Source organism: Zingiber officinale, chromosome 1A (genome assembly GCF_018446385.1).
Source record: "Zingiber officinale cultivar Zhangliang chromosome 1A, Zo_v1.1, whole genome shotgun sequence".
In the NCBI taxonomy this organism is placed as follows: domain Eukaryota; kingdom Viridiplantae; phylum Streptophyta; class Magnoliopsida; order Zingiberales; family Zingiberaceae; genus Zingiber; species Zingiber officinale.
In genome coordinates, this window is record NC_055987.1 from 192,074,246 (window position 1) to 192,091,954 (window position 17,709).

Consider the following 17,709-nt stretch of genomic DNA (forward strand, 5'->3'; position numbering starts at 1 on the left):
CCAAGAGAAAAAATTATCTATCATCAAAATTAGTGACAAAACTCAGATACCTGGATTATTAAAAAGATTAAAAAAAAAAGGGACAAAGACAAAATAGATATCAGTCTCATGCAGCGCTGGTGATGTGCATCATCACCTCTACGGTTCCTAATAATACCACACATCTCGTGGCTCATATTTAAGTCACCCAACAACCTCCATTTCTTCATTTACTATTCCTGCCACCATCGCCATTCTCGTCCTCTCTTTCTCCTCCCTTCCCCTTCCTCTTCCCAGCCCTGCCTTTCTCTTTCGGTCCAACCATCGTCGCCGCTCGCTGCTGGTCGCCTACTCCTCCGGCCACCTCCGGCATTGCTTTGGTATGGGAGCCTGTTGCAGCAGGAATGACGACGTCCTGGAATTGGCGACGCGCAGAGCGTTCATGGAGGAGGAGGAGCAAGAGGAGGGCGAAGATGCGGGATCCTGTTTGTTCGGTACGGAGGAGCAGGGCGACGGCGAGGAGGGAGGGGGAGACTCCGCCCGGGTGAGGCTGCGGGGATCCTCCATGGCCGTCGCCATGTATTCTCAGCAAGGATGGAAAGGCGTCAACCAGGACTCCATGACCGTTTGGGAGGTAAATATTCATTTTTATTAATTATTTAGAATCATTCATCTTCTTCTTATTATAAACTTTTTTAAAAAAAAGTAAATTATGAGGAAATTAGTATTCACATTTAAATTTTGTGTTAAATGTATACCAATTTACCCTAAACGCCATCAATTCTCAAAGGGTAGAGAGGCCTTGTTGGTTGTGTTTCAATTCTAATGCAATCCTCGAGTTCGTCTGGGTCGAACCCGATCCATTGTCACTAGGGTTTCTCGCGAATAATTGGTCGCTAATCGGCCTTTTACTGGAGTGGAACTTACATTATTGTTTCTAAAATGAGTTGAATCGCTTGCATTGTTAAAATTGAAAGAAATAGTGATTCTAACATTGGATTCGACCAGTTCAATCATCAGTTAACCGACAAAGTGACCGAGACCAAATTGAACCGATTGAATTAGTGAAAGAATCATGATTCATACCTGTGATCTGTCCATTAGCTCATTTTTCTTCAAACTCCACAGGGTTTTGCCGGCGACAAAGACACTATCTTCTCTGGCACGTTTGATGGCCACGGCCCGTACGGGCACAAGGTCTCCCGTCACGTCCGCGACACACTGCCCTCCAAGCTGCAATCCCAACTGAAGCGGTTGATGAACGATGACTCCAACCTCGACACCGAGACATGGTTTCCCAAATGGAAAGCCATTTTTGTGAACGCCTTTGAAGAAGTGGACAAAGAGCTACACGCCCACCCAATGATCGATTGCATCTGCAGTGGATCCACAGCTGTAACCATAATCAAACAGGTATTTAAAATCTAAAAACAAACAAGCAAACAAACAAACAAACAAATTCAGAGAAAATAGTTTTTCTTTTCATTTGCTATTCAGATATAGAGAGATTAAAGCTAACTTTGGTTTCAGAGAGAGCACTTGGTGATTGCTAACTTGGGAGATTCTAGAGCAGTAATCTGCACCAGGGACAACAAGAACCATATAGTTCCTGTCCAACTCACAGTTGATCAGAAACCAAACATACCAAGTGAGAGTTGATAACAATAACTATGATATCTTAATATTAGCATAAACTTTCATTAATTTTGATCATTAGTATAGTGATGTGTTTGCATGGGATGTTGTGGTGAGCAGGTGAAGCAGAGAGGATCAGGCATTGCAGAGGAAGAATTTTTGCGCTGCAGGAAGAACCTGATGTGCACAGGCTTTGGCTGCCTGATGAGGACTGCCCGGGCCTCGCCATGGCAAGAGCTTTTGGTGACTTCTGCCTCAAGGATTTTGGGCTCATCTCCACCCCTCAGATTTCCTACAGGAAGTTGACTGACAATGATGAGTTTGTTGTCCTAGCATCTGATGGTGTAAGTGAATATTACATTTCGAGAGTAGATAATGAAAGGAAGTATCGACATAAGGTGAGGAGTTTACCTTCTTCAGGTCTGGGATGTGCTACCAAACAAGGAAGTGATCAAAATAGTATCATCTGCCAGCAAGAGATCTGACGCACCTAAGCTGGTGATTGAGAAGGCAGTTCGTGCATGGCGAATCAAGCACCCAACTTCAAAGGTCGACGACTGCACCGTGGTATGCGTGTTCCTTAAGGTTCCTCCTCCAACATCAGCATCCAACAAGTCAACGAGACGAAGCAGGAGCTTGAGCACAGCATCATCCGACATATCCTGCACAAGCTTTAGGACAGCCAGAAGCAGTGAAGTGTCTGAGGTGGAGTTGGAAGCCGGGTCGGAGGAGTATTGGAATGCACTTGAAGGGGTGAGCCGGTCCAACTCGATGCTGAAGCTGCCAAGGTTTACCAAAGCTTTGAGCTGGCACAGGAAATCTTTCAAGGTAGAAGAAGATACTTGTGCGCACTAAGATTGGATTTTTAGAAGATTGATCTAAATGCATTGGTTCAAGATTGGAATTCATTTATTTGCCAAGTTCAATTACCTCAATCTAAGCGGGATATCTTCCTTGTGAGTTCTTCCATGTCACTGGAATATCATCAATAGAATATTACACAGAAAGATTGCATTAATCCACTGCTTCAAATTGTCTTAAACAGAATCATATGCAAATAATATGCATCTAGAATGAGGAAAAATCCATCACCAAATCTAATGGCAAATCTTTAGTCTCCAGGACAAATCGAATCTACAAATCGACTAGAATCAACTTGTGAGTAACGACTAGTAGGTACTTATCCATCTGCATCACTGTCTCATGAGAAAAAAAGAAAGTAATACATCAAATGATTCACGAATGAGACACAATAGGTCTTTCTTTGCATTTCTCTGGAACAAAATGCACCAAAATATTTTATGCATAACCATAAACAAGAACACCACGAACTGAAGCTGAGAGTGATAGATTTAATTGGAACATTAATAATAGTACATACAAAGTCTGAGCACACTGCATCAATTGTAGAAATGTAATCAATCATTTGAAAGCATATAATGTTATTGACACAGAGTTTGGGTAAGGACTATAAAAGCCGAGATTTATTGTTGATGCAAGGCATGCAGACACTGAGCATATTCTTGTGCTTGATTTGCCTAACAAATGAAGAAAAGAAAATGCAATCAGAACAAATCAAAGGTGGAACCTTAAAAGTAGTTTAACAGTGGCTTGCCTTTGAGTCATAAAACTTCAAAAAGAAACGGGACTTTGGAATGGACATGTTATTCTCTAAAATGTCAGCAATTCCCGCGCTTAGTTTCTTATTCACATCAGAATTCAGCCCTCCAATGGAAACTAATTCACCATAAGCAGCTGGCTGCTGTGTTCCACCAAACGAACTTAAGCACAACCATTACATACTGTAAACAAAAATAATAATAATAATAATCATAATAATAATAACAAAGCAGAAGATATAACTTATAAGTATGCTTATGCATCAACAAGATAGTTACCCATTTTCTCATGAAAAGATGAGCCTTTCCAAATTATGAAACCGAATGAAATATAACAACTGAATCGACAAAGGATTACTTGTTTTCTTTCCCGGCGGCAGCAAAACTAATACAAAATCCTCCCATGTATGTAAATAAAAAACAGTTTTCAAATTGAAAAAAAAAAAGGAATCATTTTTGGCATTAGAAAAACAAATAATAGATAAATAAAGCAGTGTATAGCGAATATGGAGCAGAAATCGAGTAGCGAGAGTAAGGGAGCTGGGACGAACCGTTTCGGGCTTGCCGATGATGTCGGAAATGGCCTTCGTCGTCTCGGAGAGGACGGTGGAGGTGTCGACCTCCTCCAACCTTACGTTGGTGAAGAGATTTAGGCACGGCATCTTCTTCTCCCCCTTCTCTTCGTCTCCATTGTGAAACCCTCGCGGGATAAGAACCGCAATTGGGCCGGAGAAGATTAAATTTATGGGCCCGAAGGGAGTAAATTTCGGTCCAATTATGTCACGAAAAGAGACAAGGGTGGGCAGACAGGCCCAATATGAATTTATTAGTGTGAATATCATAATTTCGGTATAGTTACAAATTCATCCCTTCTAATTTACAGATATTCATGTAACCCTTTCAGAAAAAATCAATTTAATCCTTATTTTATTTATTTCTCTCTACAATTTTTTTTTTTTTACCAAATCTACATTTAGGGGTAAAGAGGCAACCCGCTCGTAAGCTATTTGATCTCGGTTCGAAAAAAAAATTTATTTAAATTAGTTCGATTAAGTTAATAAATCAAACTCGAGTCTTGTTTCGAACTCGAAAATATTATCAAAGAGAGCTCATGCTTAACAGTATTTAATTCATGAACTCGCGAAAATATTCCTTTAGAACCTCACAAACGTGTTCAAATTAAACTCGTTTAATTTTATATGGACTTTTTTTTTAAAACGAACTCGAACTATTTAATTTTATTACTAGCTGAACTTGAGCTTGAGAACTAAAATCTGAATCAAACTCAAGTCGAGTTTAGGAATAACAAACCAAACCTGAACTCGAGCATTTTATCATTGCGCCCAGTTCAATTACACCCCTATCTACATTTTAATCTACCGAATGAATTATTTATATTTACTAAGACTATATTATATTTTTCCATAGTTTATTATCTTTAATTTTCTATCATCAAAATAAAATATGATATCGCTCATGTCAAATGATCTAGTATCACCATCACCGGCCTTACGATAAAAGACAAGAAATATTTTACCCTAACACAACAGTCCAAATCAAAGGATACATTTTGCATCCGTTAAAAATTAATTTTGCGTCCGTTAAAAATTAATCCCAAGAGACCACCCAGATTAGTGCCATCTGCTTAATTTTCTGTCATACATCATACTCAAGGAAGAGATCTTTGTCTATAATATCCAGAATATAAATTCAAGTAGTCTCATATTTAATATTTAAGTGGTATAAAAACAGTTTACAATTAAAATAAAAAAAACCGATTAAACTGAATCAAAATAGTAATTTTTTGGAAGCCAAACTAAAAATAATCCCAAGTTTGTATAACAGCAGAACCAAAGGAATTCAACCACAGGCATATTTACCAAACCATGAACTAAACCACTCCCACTTCATACACTGACAAAGATCTTGCGCCTCTGGACTCCAGTCAATCCTTGGAAGGTTATTCAGTTTTGGTCTCTGTTTCTGATTTTTCTTCTGGCTTAGCAAGAGCAACCTTTTCGGCTTCTGTTTCATCCACGCTTAGTTTGCCCAAGAGGCCAGCTGCATCACTTGCATCCTTGCTATCTTTCTCTTCAACTTTTCCAGAGGATTCAGCAATGGTTTCAACCATCTCCATGAATTTCTTGCGGTCTGCAGTTGATAAACAAGGTTACAAGGATAGATATGCGTGTCATAATGGTCATCAAGAAACAAGAACAAAAAAACAACATTAACAACATAAGGAGATACCAAATTTGATATCGAAGTTTGCAAATCAGGTGTTTCTTTGATACATAGCAGCTAGCTAAAGTCTGATCAATTCTTTGTCAAGCAGATAGTCTTTACTACTAATCCCAAGCATTAAGAAAGTTGAATTCTTATTTTTCCATTCTAATGTTAGGAGTCGAACACAAACATCACCTATGCGTTGCGAGAAGATAAAACCATGAGAAAATGAACAAGAGAAAAGTCACAATATTTTGCCAATATTGCCTGTGTAGCTAGGAAACAAAGAAAGCAATCTTATTATGCCTCCATCAACAAAGTGATCACTCACATACAATATGAGATTGGTTTCTTCTCCCCCTAGATAACAGTCTATAACATATACAAGATGTTATAGACTGAATTGATTGAGGATCAAGTTGGGGCAATAGAACATCTAATTGATCCACAAATGGTGGTTTAGGTCAAGTTAAGAAAGCCACAAACAGGCACAAAGGCTCTAGTGATAGAAGCTCTAGCACTAGATGGTGCAGGATGTAGTTGTGACGCAATTGAACAACAACAGAAGAAGTAACTCGTTGATAAAAATGCTCACTTTCCACAGAGCCGAACCGAATGCTGAACAACTCATCTTTCAACTCCCCATCGGCGAAATCCGACGCGTGCCACACGCAAGATTTATCATTCCCAGCATGCTCCTGAATTTTGATGGTCGGAACAACTGAAAGAGAGGAGGGTTTTTTGTTAGAACAATGAGACCTGATATGTCAAGAACATCCAACTAAAGTTGTGTACAAGAGCTTCACCGAGATGGTTGGCGCAAATCTTAAGGGTTTTGGCCTGGCGCATGACCAACCTCACTTTTCCAGTCTCCCGGTGCTTCAAGAGCTTCACGTTTCCAGTTCCCCGTTCCTTCCACTGGTTCCCGTCTCTATCGAACCGGTAAAGCTTCGCCTTTCTGATTCAGGCAGCACCGCGTGGAAGAGCATATCAATCAAACGAATTTAAAAAGACAAGTAGAGAGAGCTCGGAAAGAAAATTTTTACATGTCGAGGAGGACGTCCTCTTCCTCCTCCCCGGTGGTGACGGCCACCTCCGACAAGTTGACGATGGGGGCGATCTGAGCGCCGGTGTCTTCGTCCTCGCCGGCCGCCGCCGCCGCCGCCTCCGCCTCGCGATCAGGTGAGCTGCTCGCCATGGAATTCCGATCGTGCAGGAGAACCAAACCAATGACAAAATTTTCTTAGGGTTTTGGTTTTACATAGAAAACTCCGAGCGGCGCATGGAGTATAAATTCATGTGCGGAGCTAGCTAAGCCGTCGGATTTATCCTAAAAACACCCTTGATCCGTACGATAAACGAGTTCCGTATAGGACTCGATTGGACGGGCCATAAATTTGGCTGGCCGATAGGTCGCATGTGCCAAGACGTAAGTCGAACGATAATCGACTTGAATTCAAATATAATAATGATGCTCTAGGACGGACTATAATGAACGTTTGGCATGAGCATAGTAAGTTTTAACCCTAATAAATAAAAAAATAAAAGACGTTCAAAATGAATAAAAAATAGCATATTAGCATTATTTTTCTAAAAAAGTCAAATAAACACCCTGTAAAAATAATGAGTCCCTTATCTTAAAAATATCCCTAAATTCAACACTATTATAGAAAATTATCTTTTACAATATGTCAAAGATTATCAGTAGTTGTTCGTTATAAAAGTTATATACGCTCATCGTGATTAAATTTTATCCGTTTAAAATGTTACTAGTATTATGAAATCTCCATCATTTGGTTTGCTCATTAATATTGTTCTAATTAGATTATCATTTAAAAATCAAAATATTATAAAATCATACCAGTAGAAGCTAGTTGCTAGCTTTTATAATTATAAAATATAGTTACTAATTTTTAGATTGAATAATCAGATATTGTAAGGGTATTTAGGACAACTCATTTTAAAAGGACATAAATCGGTTGCTCATTTGACTTTAATAAAATATGGAATGTTCATTTAATGTGATAAAAGGTAATTCATTCGTCTCCGACGTCTCTGTTAAACATGCTTAGACACACTGAGTTTTAACTCCAATATCTCATGATAACATCCCATACCTTAACCATCACACTGTGCCGAAGGGATTGAAGCGTTCATTTAATGAAAATACAAATGATGGACATCCATTTAATTTTTGCCCATGTATAAAATACCATGATATCACCCCACAGGGGCGTAGCTACATGGGACTGAGGGGGTGCGACCGCCCCCTCTGAAATTTTGGGGAAAAAATTAATACAGTGATTTTTTAAAATAAAAAGATTTAATCATAAACTCTATAAATTTTAGGATTTTTTTTCATAAAATGTTCAATTAAAACAAACAAGAACCCAAACTTTTTTTCTCTCTTTCAGCCAACCCTTTTTTTCTCTCTCAATATTTTTTCTCTCTCTCTCATTCTCATACTTTTTCCCCTCTCCCTTCCTGTGTTTTCTTCCTCCTCCTAATCCCCTATCCTTTTTTCTCTCCGGTGGTCTTTTTCATTTCATAATCCCCTTATTATTTTTTTCCTAGTCTTAATTTTACCCTCAAAATTCTTTGTCGTACATTGATGTCGTTGCCATTCACGTTGTTATCGCCGCTATCACTAGCACCGTTGTCATTTGCTGCAGCGCTGCCATCGTCGCTTTGCCGACGCTCCACAGCAAACGTGTTTTGATTGAGGTAAAGTTTTCTTGCTTTATCTCTTTTGATTACGAATTTAAGTGTTGGAAAAATATATCGTGTTAATTTTTCATATATTTATAATTTATTTTCTAGTTAAGTATGTCAAATATTTATAGATATTGAGATCTTCTATGTATTTAATGTTTGATTTGTTATATGAAGGTGATCAATTTGAGGAACGAACCGAGAAAAAATGAATTTATTTCGAGAAGTCATGGATTGACCTAGAAATAACAAAAAGCACAGAGTCAATATTCGCCCGCGAAACTTTAGATTACGATCGTTCAAAATTTAATTAATTAAATCATATCATTTATTATTTCTCATCATATAATTCGTCACTAATTAGTGACTAAAATAAATTATGGTCAGTAATTTAACGAAAAAAAATTAAATTTCGTTGTCAATTCTATCTCTATACTTATTTAACCTATTTAATTAGCTACGAAAAGTTAATTCACTCGCTATTTTAGCAACAAAATAAGTTTTCGTCTCTATTGTAGCAACTCAATTAAGTTTCCGTTACCAATTAACTTTCTAATTGAGGTTTTTATTCTCGATTTTTCTTTCCAGCGCCCTAAAATCTTCCTCTCTGACCTTCTCTCTGATCTCTGACACGCTCCTCTCCTCTCCTCTTTGATCTCCAGCACTGGCATGCATCTCGTTGGTATGTACAATCTTTTCCCGTTCCCTCTCCTCTCTTAGTGACTGCTTAGCGGTGGCCTCATAGCGAGGTCTCGCTTTGGCCATAGTGTCACAGTGAAGTATTTCCTTGATTGTGGCCTTGCAATGAGGTGATGAGATTAGGCGTGACCTCAGTAATATGCCGTGATTAGCTTGAATCCGCCCCCCTCCCCCAATACAAATTCTAACTACTCCACTGTCACTCCATGGACATAGGGGTGAGCAAAAGTTCGGTCAAACCGAATAAACCGACCGAACCGATCGATTTTTTAAATTCGGTTCGGTTATTTCGATATTTCGGTTAATTCGGTTAAATAATTCGGTTTATTCGATTTTTTCGGTTCGGGTTCGGTTTTCAAGTTGTCTATTCGGTTAAACCGAAAAAACCGAATTATTTATTTCTTTTACTCCAATTCCAAACTAGATTTAAAACCTGGTCACTGTGGTCAGTGTAGTCATGGACTCAGGTCAGTGGACTGGACCGGTTGGACCTGATAAATGGCTAGGGTTAAAAATTTCAACCTAAATCACTAAATCCCCAAACTTCTCATTCACTCGCCGCCACTGCGTCTCCGCCCACTCGCGACTCTCCCCCCTTCCCCACCGCGTTACCCAAAATCCCTAATGCTCGATCCCTGACTCCAGCCGTCTCTCGCCGTTGATCACCTGCGCTGCTGTGCGACGGTGGAAGCTGCAACTCCGCCTCTCCGCCTTGCTCAGCAGTCAACCCTCTCTCGTCTCTCCTTTTGTCGCTTGTCCAACGCTGCAACTTCTCTCCGTCGGTCCTCCCCTGGCTAGCCGAGCACCTGCGAGGCTGCTGTGAGGCTGCTGCGACTGCGAGGCTGCGACTCAGCATCTCCGACTCCGTCTATCCTCCTTGTTCAACCCTCCCTCCTCTCGTCACTCTCACCAGTCACCACTCGAGTGCTCATTGCTCCAAGGGGAGTCTCGCTCGGAGCCTAGGATCGTCTGCAACCTGCATAAATTAGAGGTATAAGTTATTTGCAAGAAAATCATTAAGTCACGGTTAGTTTGTGTTCAATTAATCGTTCCTGTCATCCTGTGTATGGATTTTGGCTTCCTGTTTTTTGTTTTTGTTTTCAGAATACACAAATTATTAGTTTTAATTCTTCCTTTGCATTGATCTTGTACTGACATATGATTTTTTATTGAACTCAAGTAGTTAACAGTGTCTAGATATCCTGATAAGCATTATCATGCTTAGTTATAGTTGAGTTTAATATTTGTCAGTCTTTTAGTTTTAGTTAATTATATTTTAAACAGTGTTATTACACTTGCAATTTTGAACAGTGTCTGTGAAGACTGTGAATCTGTGATCAGTATTTATCTGGTATCAATGCAAGGAGATTTATCAAATATGGATGTTAATAATAGTTGTTCAATACAAGAATCTGAAATTGGTCCTTCAGCGGAAACAAAAACTACGGCAGATTGTAAAAGAAAGGTAACTAAGAGAAAAGCAATGAAACCAAGAAGTGAAGTATGAGATCATTTTATAAAGTTTACTAATGATGCATCAGATATGAAAGCCAAATGCAAATATTGTGATAAAGAATTTTTTTGTGATCCATATAGAAATGGGACAACAAGCTTGAGATCTCATATTACCTCATGTAGAAAACATCCTCATGTTATTGAAACAACTCAAGCACAGCTAAGTTTACAACAAAGTTCAAAAGAGAGTGAGGTGTGTTTAACTTCTTGGAAATTTGATCAAGATGCATCTAGAAAAGCATTGGCTAGAATGATCATAATGGATGAACTTCCTTTCAAATTTGTAGAAAGAGAAGGATTTAAAACATTTATGGCTATGGTATGTCCAAAGTTTCGAATTCCTTCAAGATGGACGGTTGCACGTGATTGTGTTGAATTATATGTAGTTGAAAGGGAAAAATTGAAAAAATTGTTGCATGATTCAGCACAAAGAGTTTGTTTGACCACTGATACATGGACATCGATTCAGAAAATCAATTATATGTGTCTAACAACCCATTTCATTGATAAAAATTGGAATTTACAGAAAAGAATTATCAATTTTTGTCCCATTACAAGTCATAAAGGTGAGGCTATTAGTTTAGCCATTGAAAATTGTTTGAGGGGTTGGGGAATTAACAAAATCTTTACTATTACAGTTGATAATGCAAGTTCAAATGATGTTGCTATCAATAGTTTCAAAAAAAAGATGACTAATTGGGATTCCACTATTCTAAAGGGAGAATATGTCCATATGAGATGTGTAGCTCATATAATCAATTTGATTGTTACTGATGACTTAAAAGATATAAATCAATCTGTGATGAAGGTAAGGAATGCAATCAAATATGTTAAGCAATCCCCCTCTAGATTAAGCAAGTTCAAAGAATGTGTAGAGATTGAAAAAATTGAAAGCAAGAACTCATTATGTTTAGATGTACCAACCAGATGGAACTCAACTTTCTTGATGTTGAACACAGCTCAAAAATTTGAAAGAGCTTTTGATAGGTTTGATGAACAAGATCCATGTTTTAAATTAGATCTTCAATATACAGAATGACATGTTCTTTTGAATGAGAATGAAGAGATGATACTTGAATCAGATGGTAAACCTAAAAGAGAATTGAAGACTTTTGATGGGAAACCAACAAGTGCAGATTGGAATAATGTTAGACTTTTTGCATCTCTACTGCAAGTTTTTTATGAACTAACATTAAAAGTTTCAGGATCTTTGTATGTCACATCCAATACTTTTGCACACGAGATTAGTTATATCCATACCATCTTGAAGGAGTGGCAACAAAGTGATGATATTGACGTGTATTCAATGGGAATTAGAATGAAAAACAAATTTGACAAGTATTGGGGAGATCCGGAGAAAGTGAATAAGTTGCTTTATATTGCGGTGGTGCTTGATCCAAGGCATAAATTAGATTTCGTAGAATTTATGTTGATTGAATTATATGGAGATGAGAAGGGTGCAAAAGTAGGAAAGATAATAAAGGACACTTTATTTGCTTTGTACAAAAATTATAAGGAAAAAATGGAGCCTCAATGTGGTACTTCAATAGTTTCATCTATTCCAAAATCAGTTGACAATGATAATACTTCAACAAATATGAGTGATTTGAAAAGACAATCAATCATAGCGAAGTATAAGAAACAAAAGGCACAAGTTTTTGGTGATGGCAATATGTCAGAATTAGACAATTATCTTAATGAAATAGTTGAAGAATATTGTGATACTTTTGACATTTTGGGATGGTGGAAGCAAAATTGTCACAGATTTCCTATTCTTTCTCAAATTGCTCGTGATGTATTAGCTATTCCGATATCGACAGTTGCTTCAGAATCCGCTTTCAGTACTAGTGGTCGGGTACTTGATTGTTTTAGGAGTTCATTGACTCCTAAGGTGGTAGAAAGTCTTATTTGTACTCAAGATTGGCTTCGGTTAAGTTTGCAACCACTCAACGAGTCAACATTGAATAAATTTTAGAGGATATGGAAAAACTTGAAAACGGTAAGTTTTTATTTTTTTAAAAAAATATAATTAATTTTTTGTTTATAATTATAAACTTTATTTACTTAACTTGCATGTTTTTACCAGATTTCTCAAAAATCATAATGGACTCGTCTTCTTCATCAACACCGGTGACACAATGATCAATGGTATGTTTAAATATTGTATTTTATTTAAATTGACCTCGATACTAAGAACATGAAGCTATATGATGATACTAAGAACATGAAGCTATATGGATACAACAAGTGTTGTTGTTTCTAATTTGCTCACTTTCTAATTTGTTCACTTTTTGTGATGTTGTTATTCCTCAATTTTTTGGTGTTTGCAGCTATATAAAACTACTTGCGGAAAGAAAAAGGTATGTCAAATTTAAAAAAAAAAAACACAGTCAAATCCCTATCAAAAGCTCTGGTGCTCATTTGTGTCGTTCATTGTTGGCAACCTTGCCATCCAAGCTAGCAAATAGCAATCTAGCTCAATAGGACTTGATCAATTAATGTTGACTACTTTTATGGTAATTTTGGCTATGTTTTCTGTCTTGGAAATTGGAATTGGTTACTCTATTTAAAAAATTCTAGCATCTCAAACTTTTCTAGTGAAATATGAATTCTTTCTATATTTTCTGTCTTGTGCAATTTGATACTTTGATCTAGTTGAATTTATGCAGTTTGATACTTTGATCTGTATAATGCAGGTTTATTTGGAAAGGATTGCTAAGGAGTAAGGACACAGCTATGTTGAGGTTGACCTTGCTGTTTTCTATTTTGATGTTGCTCTCTGCTGTTATGATGTATACGTGAAAGCTGCCAGCCTGCTACCTGCCATCCAAATTATGAACTTTTATCTCGATGTAACCAAACAATTGTGTGAAGTTTCTTGTATGTCTCAAACAAGTAAATTTTGCTGTTTTTGTGGTGTTTTCTTATTGACAGTTTTCTTTAGAGCTTTCTTTTGTGACAACTCAATTATGTGATCTAGTGAAATGTATGTTTGGTTTCATCTGAACTGAGGATATGTGTTGGTTTCATTCATGTGACTTGTTTGCTTCACTTTTTATATAATTAATGAGTTGTTCAAATTTTAGAAATGGTATGTGAACCTTGTATGTCTATTTGCTTATCCCAGCTCATCTGCTGTTAATTGAATTATGAGTTGTTCAAATTTTAGAAATGGTACTAGTTGTTCAAATTTTTGTGGTGTTTGCTTCACTTTTTAGTTGTTGTTGCTGAGATTGAGTAAATTGAATTATGTGGTGTTTTATATTGAATTCTATTTGCCGAGATGGAGGAAATTGAATTATACTTTGCTGCTAATTGTTGTTGCTTATCTTGGCTCACGTATGATTAATTGTGATGGCATATTGTGAGATACTGATCAGTCAAGAGGACGATGCCGGGAGACTGCAATGAGTCCACAAGCTGTATTAGACCAATATAACATAGATATGAAAGAAAGACCGATAGAAATCTCAATCTTGTGCACTCTACATTGGACTCTAAAATAGATAAAGGGCTCACTCTCCACTCTTTCGGAGGCCTCTTCTCAATTAGAAAAGAACTGAACGTAAGAGATCAAAAAGTGAAATGAGCTACACCCCATTAGGCCGATTCCTACTGAGTAGAGCCAGAGCAAGAGCACACATAGGGAATTGATGGTAAAAAGATTGAAAGCAAAAAAGAGAAGTTAGAATTTGGAATACTATCTTTTAATGCACAGTACAGTTCATGTTGGAAACATTCGGCTAAATCGGTTTATTCGGTAAAAAAACGAATAAACCGATTTTATTTCGGTTCGGTTTTTTCGGATTTTTTTGTGAAAATCGGTCGGTTCGATTTGTTTAAAAAAATTCGGTTAATTCAGTATTCGATTTATTCGGTTCGGTTTTAACCGAATGCTCAGCCCTACATGGACATGGTGCAGCAGTTAAGGCACATCGAAGCTAAATTGAAGCTAAAGTGAATGTCATGATTCAATTCCCAGTTGGAACATGTGCTGGCTCTAAATTTAATGGAAAAATTGGGCTGGGTGGTCGTGTACTGAAGCAGGGGCGGATCCGGGGGGAGTGGACAGCGAAGACCGTGGGCATCAATTGTCGACAACTTACCAGCTTTCATGATTTACCATGAAAAACTTACTTTTATAAAATCGGATCAATCGTCTCTCAGATTAATTAGGTCATAAGAACTGAACACTTAGAATTATCAAAAAAATAAAAAAAATAAATACATGACCATAAGAGTCCTCCGAGACAATAGTACAGGTTAATCAGATATATAAAGATCAAAAACCAGTAACGTTGCAATACTCTCAAATTTATATCGATGATCAATGAAACATTTCGGGACCGAATCAATCATCCCTAAAACTAATGGCCGACGAAAGGAATACCCGGTGCTTACTAATAAAAAAAAACCCATAATATTGCATCCTCCCTGCAAGCAGTCGCGTCTCATTCAGTTAAACTGAATCAAAGAATAGGTAGCATTGGAATCAATAAAAAAACATACACTCTGTATGAACTCTCGTCAATTAGGGATCCTGTGAAAAAATAACAACAATAGAAATACCAAAAAAACCGAACATTTGGAAAGAGATAACCATTTGAAGCAATATTTGACAAAAAGAAAAAAAGAAAAAAAAGGAAAAAAAAAAACATGAAGCAATAGACAGATGACCATTACTGGCAAATGGTTTAGAAACAAGGAGTTGCCTAAAACTACATAGATTGCCTTTCTATTTGGATGGTTACATGGCTAATATTGTACTCTCGATTGATGAATCCGATCACCATGTCGAGAATAAGTTCAGCATCCGCCTCTGGTGCGATCATCACATGACAAGCAAGAAGAACCTTCCCTACTGTGATAGCCCAAATGTGCAGTTCATGAATTGCAACAACACCATCCAGCTGGCAAAGCCCTTCTTCAAGTTTGGTCGCATTGATTTGCCGCGGCGTGCTCTCCATCAGGACCTCGAGTATGTCCCTTAACATCTTGATGGTCGTTATCAGAACGATGACCGAGAAGAAAAGTGTGCACACCATGTCGATTAACTTCCACTCAGGCTTCCACCATATGATGGCACCACCAATCATCACGCCTACACTCTGAATGGAGTCGCCGAGGACATGAAGATAGGCGCTATGCACGTTGATATTTCTTGTTTTGCCTTTGACATGCTTTGAGCTGACTAGGGATTTTTCTGACTCGTGCCGCAGAGGATCGAGTTCATCACTGTCTCCTGCATTTGCTCTGGGACTCTGGCGAATTACATTGCCACCTTCACAGCTATGATCATGTCCCGTCTCCTGTCTATAATCGTGATTGTCATCATCATGGTTTGAGTGAGTGCCAGAGTGGCTGTGGCCATGCTCGTCGTGGTCATGGTCGTGGCCGTGCTCGTTGTTGCTGTCCTCATGCCCACCATGACTATGGTTATGCATGCCATGTCCATGCTCATGTCCAAGCAAGACAGCCATAATGATATTAACAAGCAAACCAAATGTAGCTACACTAAACATCAAGAGGCCTTGTACTTCACCAGTATCATGGATAAGTCTGGCAATAGCTTCGTAGAGTAGGATACCAGTCAAGAGCCATATAAGTTGGATCGACACTAGAGCTCCGAGGATTTCTATTCGAAAGAATCCATATGACTGGCGCGGGGTTGCTTCCCACCCTGACGCCCAAATGGAGAACAGGGAGATGGCAAATGCTGCAACATCTGAAAGGAGATGTGTGGCATCTGTAAGAATTGCGAGACTGTTTGCTTTAATTCCTCCAACCACTTCTACAGCCATGAAAATGGCACATAAGATGACGGCAATCAGAAGCTTGCGCATAGACGCAAATCTTTCTTTAGCATCTCTGGAGTCTGATGTGGAATCAGAGAAGCCACATGCAGTGCCACCGCATATCTTTTTACGGGCTATGCTAGATTCATCCCCCGACTTATCTATGCTTATGCCAATGATCTGTGAAGAATGAGAAGCTTGTGGTTCCATCTAAAATAGAAAGGAAAAGGACTCTTAGCATAGTAAGCTAAAAAAGGTTTAAGGAAATAAATAGAGTATAATAACATCTATACAAGAGAACCACAAATGTTAGCTGTTAGAACTGTTGTTCTAAGAATCATCTCTTAGATTAAAAAATGAGCTATTCCGAGAGAAAAATGAACTAAATATTTTTTTTGTTTATTTTCTCCATATGCAAAGGGCATCAAAATCAACACTTAGTTGAAGCATAACATTGCACAACAGAATATTTCAATGCAAGAACAGTGAAACAATAAGTTTCAGAAAGAAGAAAAAGGATAACTAACCAATTTTCTGAAGCATATTTCTTGGTTTTCTTCTCTTTTGGATCTCACTGATAGCAATATATTTTAGGCGAGTTAATTGCTCTTTAAGAATCAAGTTCTCTCAATTTGGATAATCTAATGGATCCCTTGAGCTGTTATTTCTTCTCACCGTTTTATTTTTTTGTAAAAGAACTTGAATAAAGGAAACCTAACCTAACTGAAAAATTCATGCGCAGTTAAGGAAGAAAAGGGAGGCCAAAATGTTTGCACAAGTAATATTTGAAGAAGGATCATCCAGATGAATGAAGTGCGATTTTCCTTTTGAAATATTAGCTAATCACCATTGCATGAACAGAATTCAAGATTATGTCTAAACTAATAAAAAAAGAGTATAAACACTAGAAGCGATTTGATTAGTTCAAAATAAAATCCCAATTTAGGGTTTCAGAAGGTGGCAAACCGGAAATTTTCAAACTGAGCAAAGCATAAATGGATAAAACTATATAGTAAACAAAAACCCTAGAAAGAAAATTACGAACCCAGAAGCGAATCGATTTGTTCAAGGTAAACTCCCGAGTCTAGGGTTTCAGAAGGAGTCAAAAATGAAACTTCACGAACGAATCGTACTATAATAAACAAAATCCCGAGAAAGAAAGTTCTTCCCCGCCCGAACTACAGAACAATCGGAAGAAAGCGAAGGGCAAATACAACCAAAAAAAGACGTAGAAAGAGAAAAAGGAAGAAAACTAACATCTTTTCCCCCAAGTCCGGGCCTTTCCACGACGGATCAAATATTATTCGATCCCTCGAGCGAGAAACAGATGAAGCATGAAGGTTGGCGAAGAGGATAGTCAACGGGGGCGCCGTCGATGCGATCGTGCCCCAGACTCGATTTGTCGAAAATGAAAACGGCATTTACTTTTTATTGACGCGGATTCGGAGATATTTTTAGAAATTCCCAGCCCCATTAGGGCATCCGAAAATATCTGCAGCAAATATTTCTCTAAATATCTCCTCCTCGAA

At 37.9% G+C, this 17,709-nt stretch overlaps 3 protein-coding genes, 1 long non-coding RNA gene and 1 pseudogene across 6 annotated transcripts; 1 reads left to right on the plus strand and 4 right to left on the minus strand.

Moving 5' to 3' along the window:
• The first annotated feature begins 228 nt into the window (after positions 1-228).
• LOC122038917 (probable protein phosphatase 2C 73) lies at positions 229-2,522 on the plus strand. Its single transcript, XM_042598890.1, has 5 exons — positions 229-613; positions 1,108-1,392; positions 1,510-1,627; positions 1,735-1,958; positions 2,035-2,522. Exons 1-5 carry the CDS (start codon positions 362-364, stop codon positions 2,467-2,469), a joined length of 1,314 nt encoding a protein of 437 aa, XP_042454824.1. The 5' UTR covers positions 229-361; the 3' UTR covers positions 2,470-2,522.
• On the minus strand, positions 930-2,166 carry LOC122038919. Of its 3 annotated transcripts, XR_006127966.1 has the most exons (4): positions 2,026-2,166; positions 1,792-1,906; positions 1,499-1,588; positions 930-1,372 (listed from the first exon to the last, which is right to left on the minus strand). It is a non-coding gene; the product is annotated as an uncharacterized LOC122038919 (long non-coding RNA). The 3 variants fall into 3 exon arrangements; XR_006127967.1 differs by lacking the exon at positions 1,499-1,588 and having other exon boundaries at positions 930-1,355; XR_006127965.1 differs by lacking the exon at positions 1,499-1,588.
• Positions 2,523-2,941: 419 nt separating the features above from the next.
• LOC122038918 lies at positions 2,942-3,937 on the minus strand (annotated as a pseudogene).
• A 1,001-nt stretch (positions 3,938-4,938) lies between these two features.
• Positions 4,939-6,737, minus strand: LOC122038920 (ran-binding protein 1 homolog b-like). The gene is made up of 4 exons (XM_042598891.1): positions 6,506-6,737; positions 6,266-6,417; positions 6,055-6,180; positions 4,939-5,384 (listed from the first exon to the last, which is right to left on the minus strand). Exons 1-4 carry the CDS (start codon positions 6,655-6,657, stop codon positions 5,194-5,196), a joined length of 621 nt encoding a protein of 206 aa, XP_042454825.1. The 5' UTR covers positions 6,658-6,737; the 3' UTR covers positions 4,939-5,193.
• An 8,305-nt stretch (positions 6,738-15,042) lies between these two features.
• On the minus strand, positions 15,043-17,700 carry LOC122038921 (metal tolerance protein 1-like). The gene is made up of 2 exons (XM_042598892.1): positions 17,438-17,700; positions 15,043-16,390 (listed from the first exon to the last, which is right to left on the minus strand). The coding sequence occupies exon 2, from the start codon at positions 16,388-16,390 to the stop codon at positions 15,104-15,106; it is 1,287 nt and encodes a 428-aa protein (XP_042454826.1). The 5' UTR covers positions 17,438-17,700; the 3' UTR covers positions 15,043-15,103.
• Between the last annotated feature and the right edge of the window lie 9 nt (positions 17,701-17,709).